This window comes from Pangasianodon hypophthalmus, chromosome 24 (genome assembly GCF_027358585.1).
Source record: "Pangasianodon hypophthalmus isolate fPanHyp1 chromosome 24, fPanHyp1.pri, whole genome shotgun sequence".
In the NCBI taxonomy this organism is placed as follows: Eukaryota; Metazoa; Chordata; class Actinopteri; order Siluriformes; family Pangasiidae; genus Pangasianodon; species Pangasianodon hypophthalmus.
The window spans coordinates 1,777,776-1,804,499 of record NC_069733.1 but is presented as its reverse complement, the minus strand read 5'-3'; the positions used below and the strand labels follow the sequence as shown (position 1 = coordinate 1,804,499).

The 26,724-nt window shown below is 39.4% G+C and overlaps 1 protein-coding gene across 14 annotated transcripts; it reads right to left on the bottom strand.

Annotated features, from left to right (window-relative positions):
• Window positions 1-326: 326 nt before the first annotated feature.
• On the bottom strand, window positions 327-25,415 carry si:ch211-214j8.12 (uncharacterized protein LOC100000539 homolog). 14 transcript variants are annotated; one of them, XR_008300845.1, is made up of 8 exons: window positions 23,034-23,952; window positions 20,114-20,371; window positions 13,475-13,750; window positions 12,330-12,611; window positions 12,127-12,249; window positions 11,888-11,914; window positions 11,703-11,788; window positions 11,026-11,591 (listed from the first exon to the last, which is right to left on the bottom strand). XR_008300845.1 is itself a non-coding variant. In XM_053229112.1 (8 exons), exons 1-7 carry the CDS (start codon window positions 23,143-23,145, stop codon window positions 11,723-11,725), a joined length of 1,167 nt encoding a protein of 388 aa, XP_053085087.1. In that variant the 5' UTR covers window positions 23,146-23,954; the 3' UTR covers window positions 11,026-11,591; window positions 11,703-11,722. The 14 variants fall into 14 exon arrangements, 12 of the variants coding, with proteins under 12 accessions (XP_053085082.1, XP_053085083.1, XP_053085084.1 ...); XM_053229112.1 differs by having other exon boundaries at window positions 12,104-12,249; window positions 23,034-23,954; XM_053229116.1 differs by adding an exon at window positions 20,588-20,712 and having other exon boundaries at window positions 11,026-11,788; window positions 12,104-12,249; window positions 23,034-23,132.
• Between the last annotated feature and the right edge of the window lie 1,309 nt (window positions 25,416-26,724).

Below are 26,724 nucleotides of genomic sequence, written 5' to 3'. Positions count from 1 at the left end.
TAGTGCAAAACCTTCAGGTGTCTGCTAGTAAGCTGGAGATGAAAAGGAATTTCACCTTTCAGCATGACAATGACCCAATGCATACATCCAAATAAACAAAGGAACGGCCTAACCAAAAGAAGATCATGGCCTAGCCAGAGCCCAGAACTGAATCCAAGCTGTGGGGTGACCTGAAGCGGGCTACGCAATAAATCAAAAGGTGCTTCAACAAAGTATTAGTTTAGGGGTGTGCACACTTACACAACTAGGTTATTGTAAGTTTTTTTATTTTTCGCTTTATTTGTATACATTGCCATTTCATATTAAAGGCAGGCAAAGATCTGACATGATTTATCTTAGTTTTATTCTTTTACTTCACAAAAGCCAGCCATTTTAACAGGGGTGTGGAGACTTTTTATATCCACTGTATAGTTAGTGCTAATGATGCACAATGCTCCCGTCCCCCAACTCATACTCGGTACATATTTATCAAACTAAACGTATGGCAGATAATTACAGAAGTGTGATATCTGGTGATAGGAGAGGCAATAAGTTTATTTTCTTGGATTCTTGCCTCTTAAACACTAAAAATGCCAGGTTCATTCATGTGAATGTGGCCTCATTGAATAAAGTACAAAAATTAGGCCTCTGCTTTCTCAGTTTGATGCTCCCCTAGGCTACTTTCACACTTTTTCTAGCTAGCTCTACCTAGTAGTGGAAAACTAACTAATCTAACTCGTGTTCTATGTTAGATTTATTCATATCTGTAATGCAGACGAAATAAAGATTGGTATAACTCTGGTGACGGTTTTTACCTTCGCTGTAGCTTTGGAGGCTGAAAATCAAGAGATTTTCAATTGCTTTTCTGACTTGATTGTACACAGCCATAATTAAAGTGGGACCTCATGTAATGTACTGGTGAAGATCCCCAAAACAATGCAACAAGTCAAAAGAAAGTAAAAATGAAAACATTGGAATACTATCAATAAAATATAATCATAAATCTCCTCATATTCAATCACTAACAAGATAAAATTTTAACCAACACTCTGTCATCCAAGTTTTTCTCACTTGACGCTCAACATGCAACTTGTTTAGCGAGGAGGTGAAAAAGTGCTTGTCACTTGGTGCTTTTCTGAAAAACTTTGGAAAAAAGCGTGAAAGCAGTAAAAACAGAGGGAAAAAAAAAACACAAGAGACTCATCTTAAAATGAAAATCTTATCAATTCATGTTATATTAAAGTTAAAAGTGCACAGATATCCAGCATGGCTGACTGTAAACAGTTACACACACTGCATTTATACATCTGAGAAGAGATAAGAGATAGTGTTTTACTGCATGAATTAAATTTGTAGTGCCTGGTGTCTTTAAAAAGACAGACAACTCAATTCATTTTCAACAACAAACATTTAAACTCTCAAGGCCAAAGAACGGATCCTGAATTTATTGTTAAAACCTGATCGTTTGTTTACTTCCTCTCTGCCTCATGTCCATGTGATGTGGAGTTTACGGCATCTCCTCCTGACTCGGCTCTGTAATTTAGTGATGTTGCTCCGAGTCAGAGACCAGCAGCCGCTCACATCCAGAGAGGTCAGGTGACGGCAGGAGTCTACGAGTCGCGTCGTCGTCTCCATGGTGACATTGGAGCGCTGCAGACTGACGTGTCTGAGACGTTGCAGCGGTTCGGCGTGACGATCCAGGACCAGTCTGAACACTGGATCCAGGCGACATGGAGCAGCGACTAGAGACAGTGTGTGGAGCTGCACAGAGCCTCTCAGCAAGGACCACAGCACCCTCTTCAGGGACGTCCAGCACAGCACAGGCTTCAGCTGTCTCTCGTCCAAAGAGAAACTGGAAACAGTGTGAACAAAACAGTCAGTTAATATAATATAAAGATGTATATAGGATCCGAATACAGAGGGAAAAAAAAAAGAGAAAATACTGCCTGTAGTGATACAAATTTAATCTGTAACCCAGCTGACATTAATGTTAAAGTGCGGAGGTGTGGAAGACACGGTAAATCCCAGTCTTCTACGTCTTCGTCATCATCATCCTCTTCCTGGTTGGAACGTGGAGGGTCAACATGGAGGGTGAGGGCGGTGAGTTTAGGGCAAGCACGCAGGAGTGAAATGAGAGGCAGGTTCCCGTCAGCTTGGACCCCCTCCAGCGTAAGGGATAAGAGACCGGGACCGGAAACCTGCAGAGAAGGTACCAGCTCTGAGAGTGGGCCGGAGAACTGCAGGGAGAGGAAGTTCAGCTGACCTGACCACCGAGCCAAGCCCCGAGTCAAACGTATGCTCTGGGAGGAACCTTTATCATCATCATCGTCATGGCAGTTTAGAGATACAGAGAGAAGATCAGGGCACAAGTTGCTGACAGCATCCAGACCGTCAAGGTTCAGTCCCTGTACCTCTCGGAGACGTAATTTAAAACTTCCCCTTGGTGTGTCCATTCTTCTGCCTTCATCTAAACTCAAGGATCTGTCCATTTTCTCCTTCAAAGTGAGTCTATCCTCCTCATCCTCTCTCTGCTCTTTTTCCTGAACTCTTGCATCCCATAATTCCCCAAGAGAAGGCACGATCTCACGGGTGGTAAACCCATCAGTCACAGCAAAATCCCGATTCTGGATGATCACACAAGCGTGCCCGAGACTCTCTATCGCCAGCCGCAGCAGACCGGACAAGCCGAGCAGGAGGAAGGCAGCTGAAGTCGGTCCATCATCTTCGTGCTCTCCTAAACCAATGTCCAAAGCCAGAAGGCTGGTGAGACGTTTAGGTCCTTGCAGAGCCAGGGGCAGCAGGGCGCCCGGGGGCAGGTGGAGGCACCGGGAAACATCCAGGTGCTGAAGCAGGGAGCACCGCCGGGCCACAGTAGCAATCACGGCTCGGTCACACAGAGTTCCAGCCAGAGAGAGCGAGTGAAGGCAGGGCAGGTCACCGAGGAGGGAACACAGAGCGGCGGAGGAGACGTTCTGCGCTCCACTTAGATCTAAAGACTTCAGAGACTGAGGACAGGACAGAGAAACACCACAAGATAAACTGATTCTGCAGATATGTAACTTTCTAGATTCATTAAAATTATAATTTTTTTTTTTTTTGTTCTGTTGCTATAAAGATGGAGTCAGGAACCTTTTTTAAAGCACTCAGACAATGTTACACACACACACACACACACGCGCGCATTATGACAACATTATACATCATTCTGTATTCCGCAAACATGACAGTCAGGAATTTGGTTGCTAGAGTGTGTATGTGTGTGTTTGTGTGTGTGTGTGTGTTACCTGACAGCGCACAGTGATCAGGCTGCACAGGTTGGCGGTGACAAGGTTACAGGAGTGTGACAGTGAGAGTGTGTGTAGTTGTGGCAGCAGGAGGAGATGCAGAGCTGCACGAGAGAGCAGCTTCCTCTGAGACAGAACACACAGCAGCTCCTCGATCAGATCTCCTGCTGTAAACAACAACAACAACAACAACAACAACTACAACAACAACAACAGAGTTGCACACTTGCAGGAGACCGTCAGTGTTCTACAGCCTGAGTTCACTAAAAAACTGTAACACACACACACACACACACACACACACAGGTACGTACGCAGTAGGCTGAAGGGCCCCATGACGTATCGGAAAAAGTAGTGATCCATGTAGTTGTGAGCGTAGTCCTGCGTCCACACGTCCTTCATGTTCTCCGCCAGGCTGAAGACACACAGACGCCTCAGTGACGAAGGCTCATCCTCCTCTTCCTCATCACACTTATGATGACTCTTCCTCTTCATCCTCTCTCTCTCACTCTCTCCCTCCCTCTCTGGTCTGACCTCGGCCTGACGGAACAGAGGCATGGCTCACGTCTCACTCTGAGGACTCTGAAACAGCAAGGGGAAGTTACTAACACACTGAAGTATACAGGGTAAGGGCACTAATTCACTGAAGTGTACAGGGTAAGGGCACTAACACACTGAAGTGTACAGGGTAAGGGCACTAATTCACTGAAGTGTACAGGGTAAGGGCACTAATTCACTGAAGTGTACAGGGTAAGGGCACTAAATGCTGAAGTGTACAGGGTAAGGGCACTAAACACTGAAGTGTACACTAAAACAGTAAAACCAGTAAAAAAAACAAAAAACCCATTAAAACAGTAAAGTGCGGAGAGCGAGGGCGCTGTAAGTGTAAAGTGCGGAGAGCGAGGGCGCTGTAAGTGTAAAGTGCGGAGAGCGAGGGCGCTGTAAGTGTAAAGTGCGGAGAGCGAGGGCGCTGTAAGTGTAAAGTGTGGAGAGCGAGGGCGCTGTAAGTGTAAAGTGAGGAGAGTGAGGGCGCTGTAAGTGTAAAGTGAGGAGAGTGAGGGCGCTGTAAGTGTAAAGTGCGGAGAGTGAGGGCGCTGTAAGTGTAAAGTGCGGAGAGTGAGGGCGCTGTAAGTGTAAAGTGCGGAGAGTGAGGGCGCTGTAAGTGTAAAGTGCGGAGAGTGAGGGCGCTGTAAGTGTAAAGTGCGGAGAGTGAGGGCGCTGTAAGTGTAAAGTGCGGAGAGTGAGGGCGCTGTAAGTGTAAAGTGCGGAGAGTGTGGGCGCTGTAAGTGTAAAGTGCGGAGAGTGAGGGCGCTGTAAGTGTAAAGTGCGGAGAGTGAGGGCGCTGTAAGTGTAAAGTGCGGAGAGTGAGGGCGCTGTAAGTGTAAAGTGCGGAGAGTGAGGGCGCTGTAAGTGTAAAGTGCGGAGAGTGAGGGTGCTGTAAGTGTAAAGTGCGGAGAGTGAGGGCGCTGTAAGTGTAAAGTGCGGAGAGTGAGGGTGCTGTAAGTGTAAAGTGAGGAGAGTGAGGGTGCTGTAAGTGTAAAGTGTGGAGAGTGAGGGTGCTATAAGTGTAAACTGTTATTTCAATAGCCACAGCAGTGGAGTAAAATGAGGATCTCACCCGGTGTATGTTCAGTCTTCAGCAGCGTTATACAGAAGCGATGAGATTTATAATGACTCCTCCATGGTGAAATGAGACACAGCCCACTGTACATGTAAACATTAGCGCCTTTTCTACTAAAGCCAGTAAAACGTTAATAAACCGCTTTCAGACGAGTCTTACTTCTGAAATGTAACTTCCGGAACAGACTTCACGCCCTCTCAACTCTCACACAATACAGGAAGGACTTTGACAACCCATCCTGTCTGAATAAACGCCCCGTTTTCTTGTCCTACCCGTTTTCCGTAAATCCCGCCTCCTGCACAGTGATTGGCTAATCCTTAACTCTTATCGTCCAATCATCTCATTTTTTAATCAGTGTCCAATCACCGTGCGAGGAGATTTTATATATATATATATATATATATATATATATATATATATATATATATATATATATATATATATATAAAATATAAAATATAAAATATAATATAAAATTGCAATATAGGAAGCACTTTCTTTCATCATGGCCTCATATTATTACATATATAATCATAAATAAAAGAATATCTATAACAATGCACAAGGACATACAATACAGGACTACACAGGTCTACTTTTTATTTTATATGGATGTATCATAATTATGACGCTGTTACTAATGAATTCGTTAAATAATTTACTACTTTCTAAGTAAAACACAGCCAACAGACTTTAAATATTGTTTATGCCCTAGATGTCAGAACAGCTGAGTCACTGGCTGTCTTCAAACAACAACTAAACACCTAGCTCTTCAGGAAGTACTTCAGTTAGCACTTGGCATTAAAAAAAACAACAAAAAAATCTATGACTTGTATGTTTCTTCACACTACATCAACCTCTCGACTAGGCTTTCAGACAGGGTTCAGAGTGGAGAGAGAAACCACTTCTGCTCTGGATAAGGGCATCTACCACATGCCATCAGTGTAAATGTAAATGTAATGCCTTCACTAGATAAAAGTGTACCTGGTTGGGTTGATAAACACTGATATAGGGGTGGATTAAGTGATTTGTGGGCCCTTGGCAAACTATAGGAATGGGGCCCTCATTTCAGTGTTTTAACATCAATATTTAAAATTTTCAGTATATGTTAATTAGCATTAATAATGAAAAATATATATTATTTGTATTTTTAGGGGGCCCTTGGCTTCTGGGGGCCCAAAGCGGTTGCCTGCCTTTGCCTAGTGTTAAGTCTGTCCCAATATATCAGGAGGCATCAGAATACCTATATCATAAATAATTATCCTTTTCATTTTCCATGTTAAGGTAAACTTTGTCACAAAATTAAAATGAACTGTTTTGATGAGGAAATGGAATGGAGCTGTTCTGCTGTTGAGCTATGTTGTGTTGCTGCACTAGAATAACACAAAATATACTATAGTTCCTAATTTATATACTAAATAAAGGGAATTGTTGATTTATTAGAATTTTTGTTTCACAATTTCTAAAAGAGATGTTATGTGAGATTCAGACAGTGTTGTGTAGATTACTACAAATTACACACCCAAACTGCTGACCAAGTGTTATAGATTGTACTGATTGAATCAAAGAGTAAAAAAAAAACACACACACACACTTCTTTGTTATGCACTTTTTAAAATGAAATTAAAAAGTGCCCATAGTGTAATATTTATTTTCAGATTTATCAGGAAATTTACCAAAAAATATATTATATAAAAAAGTAGAAAGCATATTATTTGGTTAAAAAAAAAAAAAAAAAACGAAAAGTAGGTGATTTATTACAAGGTGATCAATGTCCAGTTGAGTGCACAAAATCAGATCAAATTGACTTTACACACAGATTTTCAGGTGACTGACCTGGTAAGAAAAGAACAAAAAAACCCAAAAAAAAAACCCATGTCCTCTAAACGCTATTATCGTTTCTGTAACGAATCCGGCCTCTGTGGTTCCCCCTGATCGTCACCAGAGGTCACCATCACCCGAGTATTGACTTTCCCCTCGAAACTACATTTCCCATCACCCCGCACCTAGCACTGATTACGAGCTCACCTGCAGCCTATTACCGGGACTACTTAAGCCTCCGCCTCTCGCTCACTCTTTGCGAAGTCTTGTTTTGCCCCGGCTGAGCGTTTGTATCTTCTTTGTTGGATATTATGAAATGCTTGTTTTGTCTTTTTTTTACTGTTTGTCTACATTTGTACCAGCACCCCCTCTCCCCCCCTCACTGCCATGTCAGTGTAATTACATACCTACAAACCTACAATACCTGATTAAAGGAACGGAACGATAGTTTATACCTATTTTTTTCAACCAATTTTACTGTCTCAGTCACTGCCCTTACACTTCCATTCTTTTCTCAGTAGAAGTGAAGATAGAAATTGACAGGTAATCACACATTCGCTGCTGATATAGTAAGAGAGATTTTTTCAACTTATATAATAAAAAGCTTGTACTTTTAGACCCAGTAATAAATCACCTACTATTGCAAAACTCAGGAAGTGCTGATAAACACTGAAAATCTGTATTACACTTTCTTCGTGGATAAGTATGAAATACGTCTGTAGTCACACCTCAGACTCCGCCTCCTGGATGTAACATTGGAACTGGACCACCTTCGCAGGAAATCATGCATCACTCCGGAGAGTCTGAAAGACAGATTACAGTCAGACAGTTATTAAAGAAACTGTTCTGTAACTGATCTTCTTCAGAAAAAAAAACCCAAAGTTCTACTAAATATAAATTCTGTGAGTTGAGAGCACTGGCAATACTGGGTTTCTTAATTAAACTGTAAAAATATTAAATGTAATATGAATATGAAATTATGTACATTTATTATATCTTTAAATGACTTCATTTACTTGATCTTCAGGCTTTTTTTTCTTCTTCCAGACGACAATTCCAGCAACAACGGCAATGAGAGCAATGAGAGCAACGACTACAGCAACGATGACACCAACTGGTGCTCCACCTGATCCTCCACCTGTTAAATCAGCACAGAGCCTTTATTATCTGCTGCAGCAATAAATCAGCTTTCACTGTAAATCTGTAGTTTTAGAGGAAAGTGTTTCTCCGACCTCTCACAGGCAGCACTAACTCCTTCTCCAAGCTGCTGTGCTGAATCACGCAGGTGTAGGTGTGTTTCTGCAGCTCCTCAGCTGGGACTGTCAGAATGCTTCTCTTCTGGAAGCTTCCATCCTGGTTGGGTAACGTCTCTCTGAGCTCCACGTCCTCCTGCACGTCCTCTCCGTCCTTCTGCCAGGTGATATTCAGTGCTTTGGGGAAGAAACCTGTAGCATGACACACCACCTCCGGAGGAGTCGAGTGTTTCTGGAACACTGACGCCTCGGGACGAACTGCAGAGACACAAAGTGACATAAATATTAAAACAGTGTCAGATTTATTCATTTATAATGTAAATGATACATAGCTTTATAGTTTCTTCATTATATGCTCATAGCTTTATAGTTTCTTTCTTTATTTTCTTTATATTTATGCTTCTCATTTCATAACCTTCTCTTCTCTCTTTTACTTTCTTATCTTACCTTACAATGTTTACCTTATTAATATTATTTTTATTTCTTGTATTTTACTGTTATTACTAAGCACCAGTACACCAAGATTAATTCCTTGTACATGTAAACCCACGGTACTTGGCAATAAAGGTGATTCTGATTCTGACACTAGTGTGTGTACGTGTGTGTTTGTGTGTGTTTGTGTTGCAGGGACAGAGTGTGTCACTACTGTGTACACTATCGCAGTGTGTGTACGTGTGTAGGAAAGTGATTCTAGTGTGCACACTGAGTGTGTGTAGTAGAGAAGGAGTGTGTTATTAGTGTGTACACTATGAGAGTGTCTGTGTGTTGAAGTGAAAGTGTGTTATTATTGTGTTCACTATCAAATTGTGTGTTGTACTGAAGGAGTGTGTTGTTAGTGTATGCACTATCAGAGCCTGTGTGTGTGTGAAATAGTGTTATTAGTGTGTACATTATCAAAGTGTGTGTCAGTAAAGGAGTGTGTTGGAGTGTGTACACAATCGGAGTGTGTGTGTTGTAATGAAGGAGAGTGTTATCCGTGTGTGCAATGTGTGTGTGTGTGGGTGGGTGTGTGTTTAACAGCTGCAGTTACAGTAACAGAGCAGATCACACACTTTACCTTTCCTCTCCAGAGTCTCTCTGGCGTAAGACACGTACTTCTTTAACCAATCGATACAGTCATTCTGCAGGAAGTCCTTCCAGTATTTAGCCTTTTCTCCTCTAGGATCCCAGTTGTTTATAAAGATCACAGCTTGACGTTTAGCTGCAGTCCAGGTTGCATTTTTCAGATTCAGACTGATGAAATCTTCTCCATCATAACCGTACTGATCGTATCCTCTAGTAGTGTTCTCACCATTACGCTCACAGCCGTACATCCTCTGTAGTGTATGAACTCCTGCAGTAACACACACACACACACACATTACACAAAGTGTATTCAGTTGAGTTCAGATGAGATTCTTTTCCTTTTACACTCTCAACTCAAACTGTTACACTGTTTTTCTACTCGTCCTTTTGCCCTCGGTCATTTTTCCATTTGGTCGTTTCTAGTAGAACAATGATATTGAAGACTATTTGCAAAAGAACATTTCATAACACCTGTGTTGTGAGCTTCTACACTGCATGGATTCACAGCTCTGTGTGTAAAGTCCAAACACATTCTGATCACTTAAGCTGCAGGAATTTTAAGACTAAAGGGGTACAGAGAAGCTATTTAGTGTGATAGTATGCAGTCTGGAATAAAGCCCGAGGGACTCTGAGGATATAATTATCTGCTGCTGTTTCCTCGATATTACAAAACCACTGCGTACTACTGAGAATACAAAACTTTATTTTGTGCATCTGTATTATTCTGTGCTTGTTTATGGATTCACAATAAATCATGAGGTGATGTCAGAAATGAAACTGTATTTACGTGTTACTTCAGCAGGTTTATTACACAGAGCTGTTTCACCAGCCATCAACACAACTGAACAGCCACACCTCTGTTTCACAGAGATCGTCTTTAACAGGTCATTTAAAGCAAAGATGTCGTCTCAGTAGGAGTTCAGCAGGTGAGTAACCACACTCCAGTGGTGTGCTGTGAGAAACAGGAAGTGTTTGTAAAAATCACCTCCACTGTCCTCCCTCAACAGCCACTTTACAATTCTTACTGAGTTTTCCCATTGTGTGTGTAAAATTCCTGTTATTTTTGGAGAAACTCATTAAACTGGCATTGCTGAATTGCAGGTCATCAGTAAACACTTCTGTTGTTACTCCACGTCTGGAAAAGATGGACCTCATGCATGTTTATTTGATGAAGAACATATAATTATGACGGACTTTTGATCACTGTAATTGTTATTTTGTTATCGTGGCTCTATTATGACTCTCTGCTGTAGCTGAATTTAACACACACACATCTGGGTATAGTGAGTTATAGTCAGAGATAATCCAGAAATTTCTGTTAGAGGTCACTTAAAATCAGTTTATCTGCTATTACACTTTTCTACCACTAGGCTCCTGCATGCACATGGTCAGGAGTGTGTGTGGAAATATACGCACATCACACATGAGCAAAACTTGATGAATCCCATTTAATGCCTAGAAACATGTGTACGCACAATTTATGCACAAAACTATATGAGCACACGGTTGATCACTCTGGTGTGGCAGTTTATAAGGACTGACTGTCACACATGCTTGTTTCTGCAGCAAAATCCAGCAGCCTTCATTCTGGTTTTTGTCTGAAAAGTGCTCTGTTACATTAATATGCTGCTTTCTTTACTGACATAAATGCATTTCTCTGTAAGATTTATTTTAGCTGGAAAAGTAATGATTAGAAATCTAAAATGTTTTGTACTGACTCAATGTTTTTGTACTAACTCAATAAGAAGTCATAAAATAAACAACTATAACAAAAATTTGTACTAAAATACAGGGTGCACTTTTGTAAAGTGCTGATCATCAGTGTGGACCTTCTGTATCCACTCTGTCTTTGGGATCAGCTTCTTGATGTTGCTGTCGTAGGACACAAACTGCTCTCCATCCACCAGACCTACAGCAGTGACATATCTTCGTGTTGGGAAGGCAGTGTAGAGGTACTGCATAGTGTGTGTGTGACTGTAAAAGTTGTTTTAGTAACTTAACAGGTGCTTAATATTAGTACATCATTAAAAAAAATGAAATGCTCTGAACAAAAACTATGCAAAAAGTATAGTGACAACAGTTGTCATCTCAAGGTGTGTGTGCTTCACAAAGTAGCAGAAGCACCTCTTTTCTACTGGATCCCAAACACACACTCCTTCCTGTACACAGTCATATTTCCACACATTATATGCCAAGTGGCAGAAACAAATAATGAATAATTCAGTCAGTGCTTTATGTAACAGAGCTCCGTGGAAATCTCACCGTCATCATCAGCGGCCGCAAGATGGCGCTGGTGCAGCAGGAAGTTTTAAATGCGGGGGATAGAATTGTGCATTAATCAGGTATTTCATCATCCAAACTTCATATCAAACAAAAGCTGTATGTCCTTCCACAATTGGTTTAATATGTAGACCTTTCTTTCTTTCTTTGCCATCTCTGCCACCGAAGCTGGTGCCCCTTGTGCTGGCATTTCTTGCGATGATGCCGTTACTGGGAATCTTTACTCATCTGTGTTCCTCATCTCCGTCTCCTCATCTCCGTCTCCTCCACTCCCTCTCCTCCTCTCTCCTAGAAAAACACACAGAAAGAAACAGGATCAGCTCTGAGCTGAGGTTTAATGTTAGCACAGGCTTTTCTGCTGGATTTTCGCTCCACACACAGATTTTTATTCCATATTACACTGTAAACATCATCATGTCTTAGTTCAGCAGGAAGACACACAGTCCCACTTTAAGAGTTGTTGGAGGAAGAATCTCCTTCAGAGGCTGTAAAACATTCAAATCCATCACAAAGTGAACTAAACACTGCAACTAAATAATGCACTGGATTTAAACATCATTTATGGATCATAAAGGGTCACTTCCAGGGTTTGGGTGGAACAGGATTGAAGCCTGAAACACAGATGATGGACAGACAGTTATTATAAAATCTGTGTACTGTGTTTGCTTTCACAAGACATTTAGTCAATATCAGCATATTGTCGTGTCTAATTTATCAATTAAACTTAAAAATTAGCAAAATATTCATCAAATCCCCTTTCAAGAATTAGAAAGTGTAAATCTGTTCTCTGAAAACTTCACATCTGCCTCCTTCCTCCTCTCACCAGAGTTCTTCTTCTTCCAGACCACAATTCCAGCAACAACGGCAACGAGAGCAACGAGAGCTGCGACTACAGCAACGATGACACCAATCGGTGCTCCATCTGATCCTCCATCTGATCCTCCACCTGTTAAATCAGCACAGAGTCTTTATTGCTGCAGCAGATAATAAATCAGCTTTCACTGTAAATCTGTAGTTTTACGGAACTTTTTGGTACTTCTAAGACTAACTCCTTCTCCAAGCTGCTGTGCTGAATCACGCAGGTGTAGGTGTGTTTCTGCAGCTCCTCAGCTGGAACTGTCAGAATGCTTCTCTTCTGGAAGCTTCCATCATGGTTGGGTAACGTCTCTCTGAGCTCCACGTTCTCATGCACCTCCTCTCCGTCCTTCTGCCAGGTGATATTCAGTGCTTTGGGGAAGAAACCTGTAGCATGACACACCACCTCCGGAGGAGTCGAGTGTTTCTGGAACACTGACGCCTCGGGACGAACTGCAGAGACACAAAGTGACATAAATATTAAAACACTCTGTCAGATTTATTCATTTATAATGTAAATGACACATAGCTTTATAGTTTCTTCATTATATGCTCATAGCTTTATAGTTTCTTTCTTTATTTTCTTTATATTTATGCTTCTCATTTCATAACCTTCTCTTCTCTCTTTTACTTTCTTATCTTACCTTACAATGTTTACCATATTAATATTATTTTTATTTCTTGTATTTTACTGTTATTACTAAGCACCAGTACACCAAGATTAATTCCTTGTACATGTAAACCCACGGTACTTGGCAATAAAGGTGATTCTGATTCTGACACTAGTGTGTGTACGTGTGTGTTTGTGTGTGTTTGTGTTGCAGGGACAGAGTGTGTCACTACTGTGTACACTATCGCAGTGTGTGTACGTGTGTAGGAAAGTGATTCTAGTGTGCACACTGAGTGTGTGTAGTAGAGAAGGAGTGTGTTATTAGTGTGTACACTATGAGAGTGTCTGTGTGTTGAAGTGAAAGTGTGTTATTATTGTGTTCACTATCAAATTGTGTGTTGTACTGAAGGAGTGTGTTGTTAGTGTGTGCACGTTTGTGTGTGGTTACTGTGTGTGTGTTGTACTGAAGGAGTGTGTAATTAGTGTATGCACTATCAGAGCCTGTGTGTGTGTGTGAAATAGTGTTATTAGTGTGTACATTATCAAAGTGTGTGTCAGTAAAGGAGTGTGTTGGAGTGTGTACACAATCGGAGTGTGTGTGTTGTAATGAAGGAGAGTGTTATCCGTGTGTGCAATGTGTGTGTGTGTGGGTGGGTGTGTGTTTAACAGCTGCAGTTACAGTAACAGAGCAGATCACACACTTTACCTTTCCTCTCCAGAGTCTCTCTGGCGTAAGACACGTACTTCTTTAACCAATCAATACAGTCATTCTGCAGGAAGTCCTTCCAGTATTTAGCCTTTTCTCCTCTAGGATCCCAGTTGTTTGTAAAGATCACAGCTTGACGTTTAGCTGCAGTCCAGGTTGCATTTTTCAGATTCAGACTGATAAAATCTTCTCCATCATAACCGTACTGATCGTATCCTCTAGTAGTGTTCTCACCATTACGCTCACAGCCGTACATCCTCTGTAGTGTATGAACTCCTGCAGTAACACACACACACACACACACACACACATTACACAAAGTGTATTCAGTTGAGTTCAGATGAGTTTCTTTTCCTTTTACACTCTCAACTCAAACTGTTACACTGTTTTTCTACTCGTCCTTTTGCCCTCGGTCATTTTTCCATTTTGTCGTTTCTAGTAGAACAATGATATTGAAGACTATTTGCAAAAGAACATTTCATAACACCTGTGTTGTGAGCTTCTACACTGCATGGATTCACAGCTCTGTGTGTAAAGTCCAAACACATTCTGATCACTTAAGCTGGAGGAATTTTAAGACTAAAGGGGTACAGAGAAGCTATTTAGTGTGATAGTATGCAGTCTGGAATAAAGCCCGAGGGACTCTGAGGATATAATTATCTGCTGCTGTTTCCTCGATATTACAAAACCACTGCGTACTACTGAGAATACAAAACTTTATTTTGTGCATCTGTATTATTCTGTGCTTGTTTATTTATCACAATAAATCATGAGGTGATGCCAGAAAGGAAACTGTATTTACGTGTTACTTCAGCAGGTTTATTACACAGAGCTGTTTCACCAGCCATCAACACAACTGAACAGCCACACCTCTGTTTCACAGAGATCGTCTTTAACAGGTCATTTAAAGCAAAGACGTCGTCTCAGTAGGAGTTCAGCAGGTGAGTAACCACACTCCAGTGGTGTGCTGTGAGAAACAGGAAGTGTTTATTAAAATCACCTCCACTGTCCTCCCTCAACAGCCACTTTACAATTTTTACTGAGTTTTCCCATTGTGTGTGTAAAATTCCTGTTATTTTTGGAGAAACTCATTAAACTGGCATTACTGAATTGCAGGTCATCAGTAAACACTTCTGTTGTTACTCCACGTCTGGAAAAGATGGACCTCATGCATGTTTATTGATGAAGAACATATGATTATGGTCTATGATGTAGTTTTTACTCTTTTTTTTGGATGGAATTCAGATCACTGTAATTGTTATTTTGTTATCGTGGCTCTATTATGACTCTCTGCTGTAGCTGAATTTAACACACACACATCTGGGTTTAGTGAGTTACAGTCAGAGATAATCCAGAAATTTCTGTTAGAGGTCAATAAGTCAGCCCCTACTTTACGATAAGGTCTCTATGGAACTGGATGTGGAATCAGTGGACTACTGGACTGGTATTTCAGATATACACTCACCATCCACTTTATTAGGAACACCTGTACACATTCATGCAGTTATCTAATCAGCAAATCATGTGGCAGCAGCACAATGACTAATATTTTGCAGATACAGGTCAAGAGTTTCAGTTAATGTTCACATCAAGCACCAGAATGGGGAAAAATGTGACCTCTGTGACTTTAACCGTGGCGTGGTTGTTTATACCAGATGGACTGGTTTGAGTATTTCAGAAACTGCTGATCTCCTCGGATTTTCACACACAACAGTCTCTAGAGTTTATGCAGAATGGTGCAAAAAACAAAAACTATCCTGTGTGCAGGAGACCACATCAGGTTCCACTGCTGTCAGCCAAGAACAAGAATGTAAGTCTACAATGGGCACCGACTCACTCAAACTGGAAGACTGGAAAAGACCAGGTAATTTTCCCCCTAATCTTCAACTGTCCAGTTTTGATGGGTCTGTGCCCATGATAGCCTCAGATTCCTGTTCTTGGCTGACAGCAGTGGAACCCAATGTGGTCTTCTGCTATTGTAGTATTGTCAACATTGGGATTTGAAAATAAGGGAAATCCAACAACCACACCCCCGTCCCCCCCACACACACCAAGATTTTTTTTTTTTTTTTTTTTAATTGACAATTGGATTTTAACAGTGAAAGAACAAACAACCTGTTGTGAGGGATTTAGAGTATTAACAAGTTAAACATAAAAAACTAAATGATAATACATAAACAGAAAAATACTAATAATAAAAAATAAAATATGTTTACTTTTCGTTTTGACTCAATTGGGGGGTTCACACACACCAAGATACCTGCAAAAAGTTTTCGCCTTTTTTGCAGGTACTCCAACGTCATCTCTCTCACGTTCCTCCATGCTGTTCTTCTTCTTCGACTGCTATTCTTCTTCTACTTGTTTTATTGGCAGGTGCCATTTGAGTGAGTTTTTTTTATTTTTTTTTATTCAATGCTTTGAGCAACACAGAAAGGCATTCATAACTAGGAGATTTACATATCACGACTGAGAATATACACAACTTTCCTTCACACTCTGTACACCATATCACAAAATAAATGTAAAATAAAATAAAATACAAAATATTAGGGAGAAAAAAAAAAAAATACAAACACAGAAAATGTAGGGGAATAAGAGGCTCTCACATTATGACGCCAAAATCCTCTAATAAAGTATACAAATACCTTGCTTTGGAACTTTCATCCTTCTTAACGTCTCCAAATATATTATAAATTCCTCTTTAAAAAACACTAATTGTGGGGTTAGGGTTAGTTTTGAAAAATTTATATTTATGAATGTAAAATTTCAGTAAAAGCAACAAATTATTTGTTACATAAGATGACTTTTTATCTTTAAATGACAAACCAAACTTAACAATTTCCCATGAGAGGATCAGTCTTACAGGTATCCTTTGTTGTATCCAGCTGAATGTTTCCAGAATGTTTGTACCAAGTTACACTGAAAAAACAAGTGTTCAACTGTTTCTATCTCCAATTTGCATAAGTGGCATATATTTGTGTCCCCAGTATATCTCAAGATTTCTTTTGCAGGGTAAATGTGATTAATAAATTTAAAATGCACCTCTTTACATTTAGGGTTGACAGGAAATGTAAGAAAATTAGTTCTAATTTCTGACACTCTTTCCTTATCATAATGACAAAATATATAAGATCTCTTTACAGGTCCTGGAAAACAACTTTGTGACAGACAATTCCTCAAAAATCTGTTAGAACATTTTTTATTAGCAAAGTTAATATTTTCTATCATAAGATCAGGTATTTTGGGATTTATCGTTGAATATTTTACCTTAACTAATTTAATCATCTGTAACGGTATACTCTTAATGATTTTATCATACATTTTACAGGAGCAACTTACATTGTATTTACCACAAATAGCATCATAACTCAATATACACCCTAAGTTGTCCATAATATGTGCTAGTGACCAGTGCCTTTCTTCCACCAATCATCAATAAACATAAATTTTCTATTCACCAAAATACACCTGTTATTCCAGATGGACATGTTATGTGGGCTAAAATTGTGTTTAAAGATCAGTTTCCAATAATAATAGTACTTGTTGATGAAAAGCAGAAAGTTTTATAGCTAGTTTGGAAATTTCAAAATCACACTGCAACAAAAAACTAATACCACCACATTTTTTGAATACTGTTGTAGGAATTTCAAACCAAAATCAAGACTCATTATTTATGAAAGACTGCAACCATTTAAGTTTGATGACCCCATTCATAATATCAAAGTCAATTGTTTTAAGACCACCTTCTTCATAATCTTTAATCATATCGATCTTACGTATATAATGACTTCTCATTTTCCATATGAAATCAAAATTTAACTTATTTATCGCCTTTATCCTTTTAGCAGGCACTGCTAAAGAAAAACATGGATAGATGAATCTAGAAAGACTTTGTACTTTCGATAATAAAATTCTACCAAATATCATTATGTCTCTCTGTAACCAATTGTTCATTATTAATCTACATTTCACTAGATTTTTATCAACATTTAAACTTTCTAAATGATCTATTTTCTTACACTTTACAATATGTATTTAGAAGTGTTATGGGGCGCAAGTTATCCAATAATCTCTTATCTTTACCTGGTTTTGGTATCAGAATTATAAGGCCTTGTTTCATAGTTGGTTATAATTCGTTATTCCTTATACAATCATGTAAAGCTTCCAACAAAATATATTTTAGGTCATCCCAAAAAAATTCATAAAAATCTATGGTTAATAACTTGAAAGAGTATCAGATCCTAGCCAATAATCGATTCTCGATTTTGAAGTGGCATTTGGTTTGAACCATGAAAAGTGTCTGGAAGTGGGGTTTACTTTTCTCCATATATCACTCAATGAATTTGATAAACAGAAGTCTTGAGTAATATAGTTCATATGAGAACTACTAAATTTAGAAGGATGTCTATCCATATATTCGTCTGGTGTCATGTTAAAATCACCACCAATTAAAACATATTCTGTAGGATATCTAGCTTTGAGGTCATTTATGATATTTGTTACTGTCTCCAGAAGATCCTTATTCTGGGTGCGGACATTATATCCGTACACATTAACCATAATGAAAAATATTTCATCTAATTGTAAGACTACTGCGAGCCAATGGCCATATACATCAGCCTTGTGAGTAATCCTTTTACCGCGACACCTGCAGACCGACTTGTCCCATGACTGAATAACATGTCATCCCCCCACTGCTTTTTCCAAAAGGCCGCATCTGCCGACTCTGAATGAGTTTCTTGTAAAAACAAACAGTGTGATTTTTGACTTTTGCAAAATAAAAAAAACCGCCTTTCTTTTAACAGAGTCATTTAAACCCCTACAATTCAAGGACGAAAACGAGATGTTAGATTTTAACGTGAACATGAACGATTAAACAGATAATAGAACTATAAATTGAAATTAACCAAAATAAGAGTGCAGTCTGACAGCAGCACAGACAAAAATGTAAAGTTTGTGGGCTAGAAAACAAAGTCCCGTTTCCTTTTCAGTCCACCTCACCTCATATCAACGAGAAACAGTTAATACCCTCTCAAGAAATACGTTTACCCTCGATGTACCCAAATGGGCCTCTAAAGCCAGCTGCTTTGCCTTCCTTTCTGGCTTGTTCGATTCTTGGCCATAACTCACGTCTTAAAAGGCTATCTTCTTTCGTCACATCCTCCGCAAAGCGGATGCCAGCTTCCTTGCATACCGAAGACGTCTTGGTTCTTTTCCATATTTCATCGCGGACCATCCTGCGGGCGAAGAGAATGATAACCTCTCTGGGACGGCTGGCCTCCTTCCTTCCCACCCGATGCACGACATCCACAGCCTCGGACATGTTAGCAGCAAACTCCGTTGTTATATTGCCAAGAAGTTGAATCACATCCTCTCTTATACGCTAACTGGAGTTCTCCTTGAGACCTTTTATGCGAAGACACCACCTTCTTTTATACCGTTCCTCTTCCAACACACAAACTTTCAGATCAATACTGACTTCAGTGAGTGTTTCAATTTGCTTCTCCATCATTTTGATTTTGTCTTTGCATTCTGTTAACTCCTGTGCATTTATTTGGACGGATTTGGCGAAGCTAGCACTATGTTGCTTCATTTGCATGCTTATTTCCTCATGCTGAACATCTACCTTGGTTCCAAGTGCTTTGATCGCATCCAGTATAACCGAATTGGACACTTCATTTTCCTCATTCTCTACCGGATTTTTGTTTTTTTTTCCTTTCTGGGGTTTACACGGTGTGGGTGGGTCAGAGTCAGCACCTCATTCCCTTTTGCTTGAACTTACGGTTATGTCCATTGCGTGACAATGTTCCTCCACATCAATCATGCCCTCAACAGCTTGGGGTATTGTTTAACTTAGGGAATTAGGTGAAGATGGAATATAACCTGTCAAACTGAACCAACTCGGGATTTGAATGTGAGAGCACGTAACAAATGTGACTTCTCAGTGCGCCATCTTGCCGGAAGACCGCCGTTTGAGTGAGTTCTATAGATATTACAGCTAATGTTCTGTATACTGCCACCTGCTTTACCGGAGGCGAATGTAGCAAACATACCAATTACACCCAGTGGAATTTTTTTTTTATAGAAAGATTAAAAATACGGGAGAAATACGGCAAAATATTTAAACGGGATGATAGCGGGATAGAATGGTTAAATACGGGAGAATCCCGGGGTTGACAAGTATGACTCTGGTACAGTGTGTGCAGTTTATAAGGAATTGAGCTGTAAGTTTTTTTTCTGAGCATGTTACAGAATCTACCACTTGTCTTCTGGAGACTCTGACTGTCACACATGCTTCTGTTTTTGCAGCAAAATCCAGCAGCCTTCATTCTGGTTTTCGTCTGAAAAGTGCTCTGTTACATTAATATGCTGCTTTCTTTACTGACATAAATGCATTTCTCTGTGAGATTTATTTTAGCTAGAAAAGTAATGATTAGAAATATAAAATGTTTCTGTACTGACTCAATGTTTTTGTACTAACTCAATAAGAAGTCATAAAATAAACATCTATAACAAAATTTGTACTAAAATATAGGGTGCACTTTTGCAAAGTGCTGTATTAGGCTGTATTTTTTTTCTGTGGTGTATTTAATAAATGTGTGTGCGTGTGTGTACAGACTGTGTGTATGTGTGCTTCACCTTCAGTTTGATTAAAGCTCTGCATTACTGTAGCCAGATTGTTTTGGAAAAACTCCTGCTGATCCTGTGCACGGTCAGTCTCTCTCTCCCAGTAACGTGGATCATCAGCTTCGACCTTCTTTATCCACTCTGTCTTTGGGATCAGCTTCTTGATGTTGCTGTCGTAGGACACAAACTGCTCTCCATCCACCAGACCTACAGCAGTGACATTTCTTCCTGTTGTGAGGGCAGTGTAGAGGTACTGCAGAGTGTGTATGCCTGTAAAAGTTGAAATTGTTTTAGCAACTTAACAGGTGTTTAATATTAGTACATTATTAAAAAAATTTTAGTGCTCTGAACAAAAACTATGCAAAAAATATAGTGAAAACAGTCGTCATCTCAAGGTGTGTGTGCGAGAGCGTGTGAGCGAAATTATATGGCCGAGTGCATTGTGCTTTTTGCTAACTGAGTTGTTCATCCTCCATATGTTCTTACTTTTCCTCTCACTGTGGAAGTGAATGCAGGCGCTGCTCCATTTCTGCATTGCTCACAAACACCGAAAAGCAAGTCTGATTGGATTTACTCGACACCTGGGCCACATTTCTACCAATCCAGTAGCGCTGCGGGACATTGGGCCAGACTTTTTTTTAATTCAATTTTTACAAAACATACAACATTATATAACAAAGAGACAACATACACACATTGAGGAACGTAATATAACATGTACGAGGGATGACAAGGCGGCATACAAGGAGAAAAAAAAAGCAACAGGACCATTTCTTCTTTGATATTGAATAAGTTAGTGAATGAAGTAAAAATAAGTAGTGAGGTCTAGAATGAGGTTTAATAGGGACAGCTAAAAAAAAAAAAAAATAGATGAGGCATTGATTCGTCTTCAGAGCCAGAGAAAGAACATTACAGTTGGATTTCCATAAATTAAGATAAGAATAAACTGCAAGGGTAAAAATTATGAAGGATTTTAGTATGAATCTCTTTAACCTTAGAGATGGATGGAGAGAGAGTATGGCATGGATAGAGAAATGGATAGAAAGAGTGGGTGGCATTGATGGAGAGATGATGGAGAGAAAGTGTGGCATGGATAGAGAGATGGAGAGAGAGTGTGTGGCACTGATGAAGAGATGGATGGAGAGAGAGTGCAGCATTGATGGAGAGATGGATGGAGAGAGAGTGTGTGGCATTGATGGAGAGATGGATGGAGAGAGAGTGCAGCATTGATGGAGAGATGGATGGAGAGAGAGTGCAGCATTGATGGAGAGATGGATGGAGAGAGATTGCAGCATTGATGGAGAGATGGATAGAGACAGTGCAGCATTGATGGGAGAGATGGATGGAGAGAGAGTGCAGCATTGATGGAGAGATGGATGGAGAGAGAGTGCAGCATTGATGGAGAGATGGATAGAGACAGTGCGGCATTGATGGAGAGATGGATAGAGAGAGAGTGCAGCATTGATGGAGAGATGGATAGAGACAGTGCGGCATTGATGGGAGAGATGGATGGAGAGAGAGTGCAGCATTGATGGAGAGATGGATAGAGACAGTGTGGCATTGATGGGAGAGATGGATGGAGAGAGAGTGCAGCACTGATGGAGAGATGGATAGAGACAGTGCGGCATTGATGGGAGAGATGGATGGAGAGAGAGTGCAGCATTGATGGAGAGATGGATAGAGACAGTGCGGCATTGATGGGAGAGATGGATGGAGAGAGAGTGCAGCACTGATGGAGAGATGGATAGAGACAGTGCGGCACTGATGGGAGAGATGGATAGAGAGAGAGTGCAGCATTGATGGAGAGATGGATGGAGAGAGAGTGTGTGGCATTGATGGAGAGATGGATGGAGAGAGAGTGCAGCATTGATGGGAGAGATGGATGGAGAGAGAGTGTGTGGCATTGATGGAGAGATGGATGGAGAGAGAGTGCAGCATTGATAGAGAGATGGATGGAGAGAGAGTGTGTGGCATGGATAGACTCTCTCTCCATCCATCTCTCTATCCATGCCACACACTCTCTCTCCATCCATCTCTCTATCAATGCTGCACTCTCTCTCCATCCATCTCTCTTTTTTAGTCTTTAGTGTTACAGGTACAGTGACAGATTGACCGAGTGAGAGAGAAGAGGAGCTTCAGGACGTGTGCACACAGCTGGGAGAGAGTTTGGACATTTGGAGTTTGAAATCCTGAACATTGCGTTAATGTAAGTGTGTGGGAGTTTGGTCAATAAAATACTGACATGATTGCCATTAAACCCTGTGAGCAATTAAACAGCATGAATAGAATTAGTTTTTAATTTCAGGTCTATAAAATCTGCAGTAATTAAAACTGAAATAAGTAGGTATAATATTACATTTTAATATTACATTTAAAAAGTACTTTGCAGTAAGTAAAGGGGTAAAATGTATTGCTAAGAATCTATTAGGTAGGATTTAGAGCATGCGCATTGCAGAGATCACGCCCTAAAACAGTGTAAACACTAACACACACAATGACTGCAACCGCTGCCTCTTTATTTGGGGAGTAAATTATATTTTTTGTATAGAAAAATGTTGTTTTTGGGGGGTAAATTCTTTTTTTTTCCTTTCTTTTTTATAGAATGTTACTTTTTGTAAAAACAAAAATAAAGTGTGTAAAAATTTATCGGGTAGATGGAGCTGTGAAATCGAAAGCTAAACGCCTTCTCCTTCAGTGTCACTCCGCCATTTTGTATCTGTTTAACTACAGTCATAAAATGTAAAAATAAACGTTACCTCGAACACAATCTTGCACTAATCAACTAAAATGTGTAACACGTTTAACATCAAACTTCCGTATTTCAGTAAATGTGAGCTGCGTCATTTATACTTATAGTCAACACACACACACACACATTTACACCACACAGCTTTCTAATGAACTGAGAGCTTCTACACATTTCTAAACTCACCTGCTGAAGAAAGATGAACAGAAAATGTGAGGAAAAGCAGAGCTTTTAATATAGTGCTGCTGGCCTCCATCTTACTCTTCTTCTTGGTTTTTAACCAGAGTAATAGGTGCATTACCACCACCTTCTGCTCCGGAGTGTGGAACAGACAGAGATTTAGATTCTATTTATCAGCCCCGTCTCCCTAATAAAACCAAAGAAAGCTTTACTATTAATTTCACTTGACCATTTTATTAAAACCTTAAAATTTAGTTGTTGAATTCCATTTTTCTTTATTTCTTCTATCATATTGTTCCTTTCTTGTTCATACTTAATACATTCAAGAATCACATGAGGTATTGTTTCTTCAACATGACATTGTTCACATAATCCGTTTGGATGTTTCCCTATAATTTTAAGTGTGCTATTTAAATTTGAATGACCTAACATTATTCTATTATAAATAACCTCTTCTTTCCTTGATTTACCTATACATTTTATCTTCTGACTTACTTTATTGATTAAGCTGTTAAAAAATCTTCCCTTTTTCCATTATTCCAAATTAAAACCTTAATCTCTGACTTACTTAACGGAACTTGAATCTCTATGATTCTCTCTGTAGTGCTTGTTTCGCTAATTTATCCACCTCTTCATTTCCCTTTATTCCTATGTGTGCAGGAACCCATATAAAACTGACTGAAATATTATTTTGAACAATTCTTGAGTGTATTTGTAATATACTAAAGAGAGTATCTTGGTGGCTAGATTTAAAGGATCTCAAACTCTTTAAGACTGATACTGAGTCAGAACAAATTAAAACATTCCCAGGTTTATGTTCCTCTACCCACTGCAATGCCAAAAGAATTGCTACCATTTCTGCAGTATAGACTGCCAAATGATTTGAAGTTCGCTTTATTCCCTTGATTCCACTGCCTGGAACTAAAAAAGCAGCCCCAGTTGTCTGATGCTCTGGATCTTTTGATCCATCTGTATATATTTGTATATACTGGGTATATTGGTTTCTAACATATACTGAAAATGCAGATGACAGGTCTATTTCTCTTTCTGCTTTTTTGACTTCCAACATATACAAATCTATTTGAGGTGTCACATAAACCCATGGTTCATATTCCGGAATTAAAACTGTTGGGCTTATCTTGATACTATTTACCTGCATTTCTTCTACATATATTTTACTCCTCCACCCAAAACTTATTCTACACCTTTTTTTTTGTTCCCAGCACTTCTGTAAGACCATTTTCGTAGGATGTTCTTCTTTATGCCCCTGGAGGTTAGCCCAGTAGTTGATCATTAACTGTTTCCTTCTAATTTCTAGTGGCATCTCTCCTAACAAGACTTGTAAAGCTGGAATGGGTGTCGTCTTTACTGCTCCACAACACAGTCTCATAGCTTGAGCTTGTATTTTATTGAGTTTTTCCAACAAGTTTTTTGATGCTGATTCATATACCACACTACCATAATCAAATACAGACCGGATCAGTGCTACATAAATAGTTTTTAATGAAGAAAACCTTGCCCCCCATTCCACCCCACTTAGACATCTCATGACATTTAACAACTTCTGACATTTCTCAACCATTTTGTTTATATGTTCAGCCCATGTAAGTTTCATATCAAAATAAACACCTAAAAATTTAAAACTCTTCACCCTCTCCAACGATCTCTCATACATCTTCAAACTCACTTCTGGGACAACCCTCTTCCTAGAAAAAATTATGGTCTTAGTTTTCTCCACTGAGAATTTAAATCCCCAATCATATGCCCATTCTTCTACCTTCCTAATTGCTTCTTGCATCTTCCTATTACCATATAAAATATTCCTTCCCCTTTTCCATAGTGCCCCGTCATCTGCAAAAAGAGATCTTCCTATACCTTGATTTACTTGATTAAAAACATTGTTGATCATTATAGAAAAAATTAATGGACTTATTACACTCCCTTGTGGAGTTCCATTTTCTGTCTGGTATATATTTGACACTTCATTCCCTATTCTTACCTGGATACTTCTGTTCGCTAAAAAGCCTTTCATCCAATTATATATTCTCCCACCTATATTCATCATTTTTAGTTTAATCAAAAGTCCCTCTCTCCACATCATATCATACGCCTTCTCGACATCGAAAAATACTGCTATTACTGATTCTTTATTTATCTGTGCTTTTCTAATTTCATTTTCCAAACATACAATAGGATCCATTGTTCCTCTTCCTTTTCTAAAACCACTTTGGTATTTAGATATTATTCCTTTCTTTTCCAGTAAATATGTCAACCTTTCTGTAATCATCCTTTCCATAATTTTACAAACATTCGATGTGAGGGCTATTGGTCTGTAATTAGAGGGTTTTGAAGGGTCTTTTCCCGGCTTTCTTATAGGAATTATTACAGCTTCTTTTGGTAGTCTTCCTTCCTCCCACACTCTATTATATAATTCTAAAATTTTTCCCACAGCCCCATCTTTAAGATGTCTCAGCATTATATACCCGATCTGATCCTTTCCTGGAGACGAACGTGTTTTATTTGAGTTACAAATTGCTCTTTTCAATTCATTTAAGGTTAATGGGAAGTTAATTGGCTGATCTTCCATTCCCCCACTCCTTTCCAACTTTCCTAGATTTTTCCTCTTTGTTATTTCTCTCCTCCTCCTTCCTTCCTCACTTAAGTTCCCTGACCCATGTATCTGTACAAATGTTTTTACCAACATTTCTGCTTTGTCCTTATCCGTTACAGCTATTTCTCCTTCTGACTCTAATACTGGATATTCGCACTCTTTCTTACTACCTTCCATTCTCTTTATCATACTCCACACATCACCTACTGGAGTTGTTCTTCCAATTTCATTACAAAATCCTTGCCAGCTTTCTCTTTTAGCTTGCCTAATAGTTCTCCTCACCACTGCTTGAGCTTTCTTGTATGATATTAAATGGTTAAAATTATGTGTTCTCTTGAGAAGTTTAAAAGCTTTATTTCTATCTCTCACAACTTTACTACACTTGTCTGTCCACCATGGAACGGCTCTCCTTGTCATTTTTCCTTTACTTTTTGGGATTGATTCGGACGCTGCTTCAAGTATTATGGCACAGACTTTTTCATTAAGGATGTCAATTTCTTGAGTTGACTCAATTGCTACCATTCTTTCCTCACAAATTTCTTCAAATTTAGCCCAGTTTGCTTTTTCAAATATCCACCTTCCTTTTCCTTGTGTTATCGTTCTATCTATCTCTACATCCAACGTTGTAACTATTGGGTAGTGATCACTCCCAATGCTAGATTCCCCCCATACTTCCCAATTACACTTACTAGCCAAATTGTTAGAAACTAGCGTCAAATCCAAAACAGACTCCATTCCCGTATGAACATCTATCCTTGTTCCCCTCCCATCATTTAAACAAACCAGCCCCCTTTCCTCTATTAATTCCTCTACCACTTGTCCATTTGCATTTATGTATCTCCCTCCCCATAGTGTATTATGTGCATTTAAGTCCCCACACCATATTATTCTATGACTATCTTGACCCTGTACTTCTTTTAACTTATCTAACTCCAATTCTTTTTACATGGGTTATAATAATTTATGATAACTATTTCCTGTCCTCTACCCCAAATCCCCACAACAATATATTCTTGATCTCTTCCTTTTCCCAGTATTCTATATGATATTTCTCTTTTAATAAATGTAGCACACCCTCCACCATTC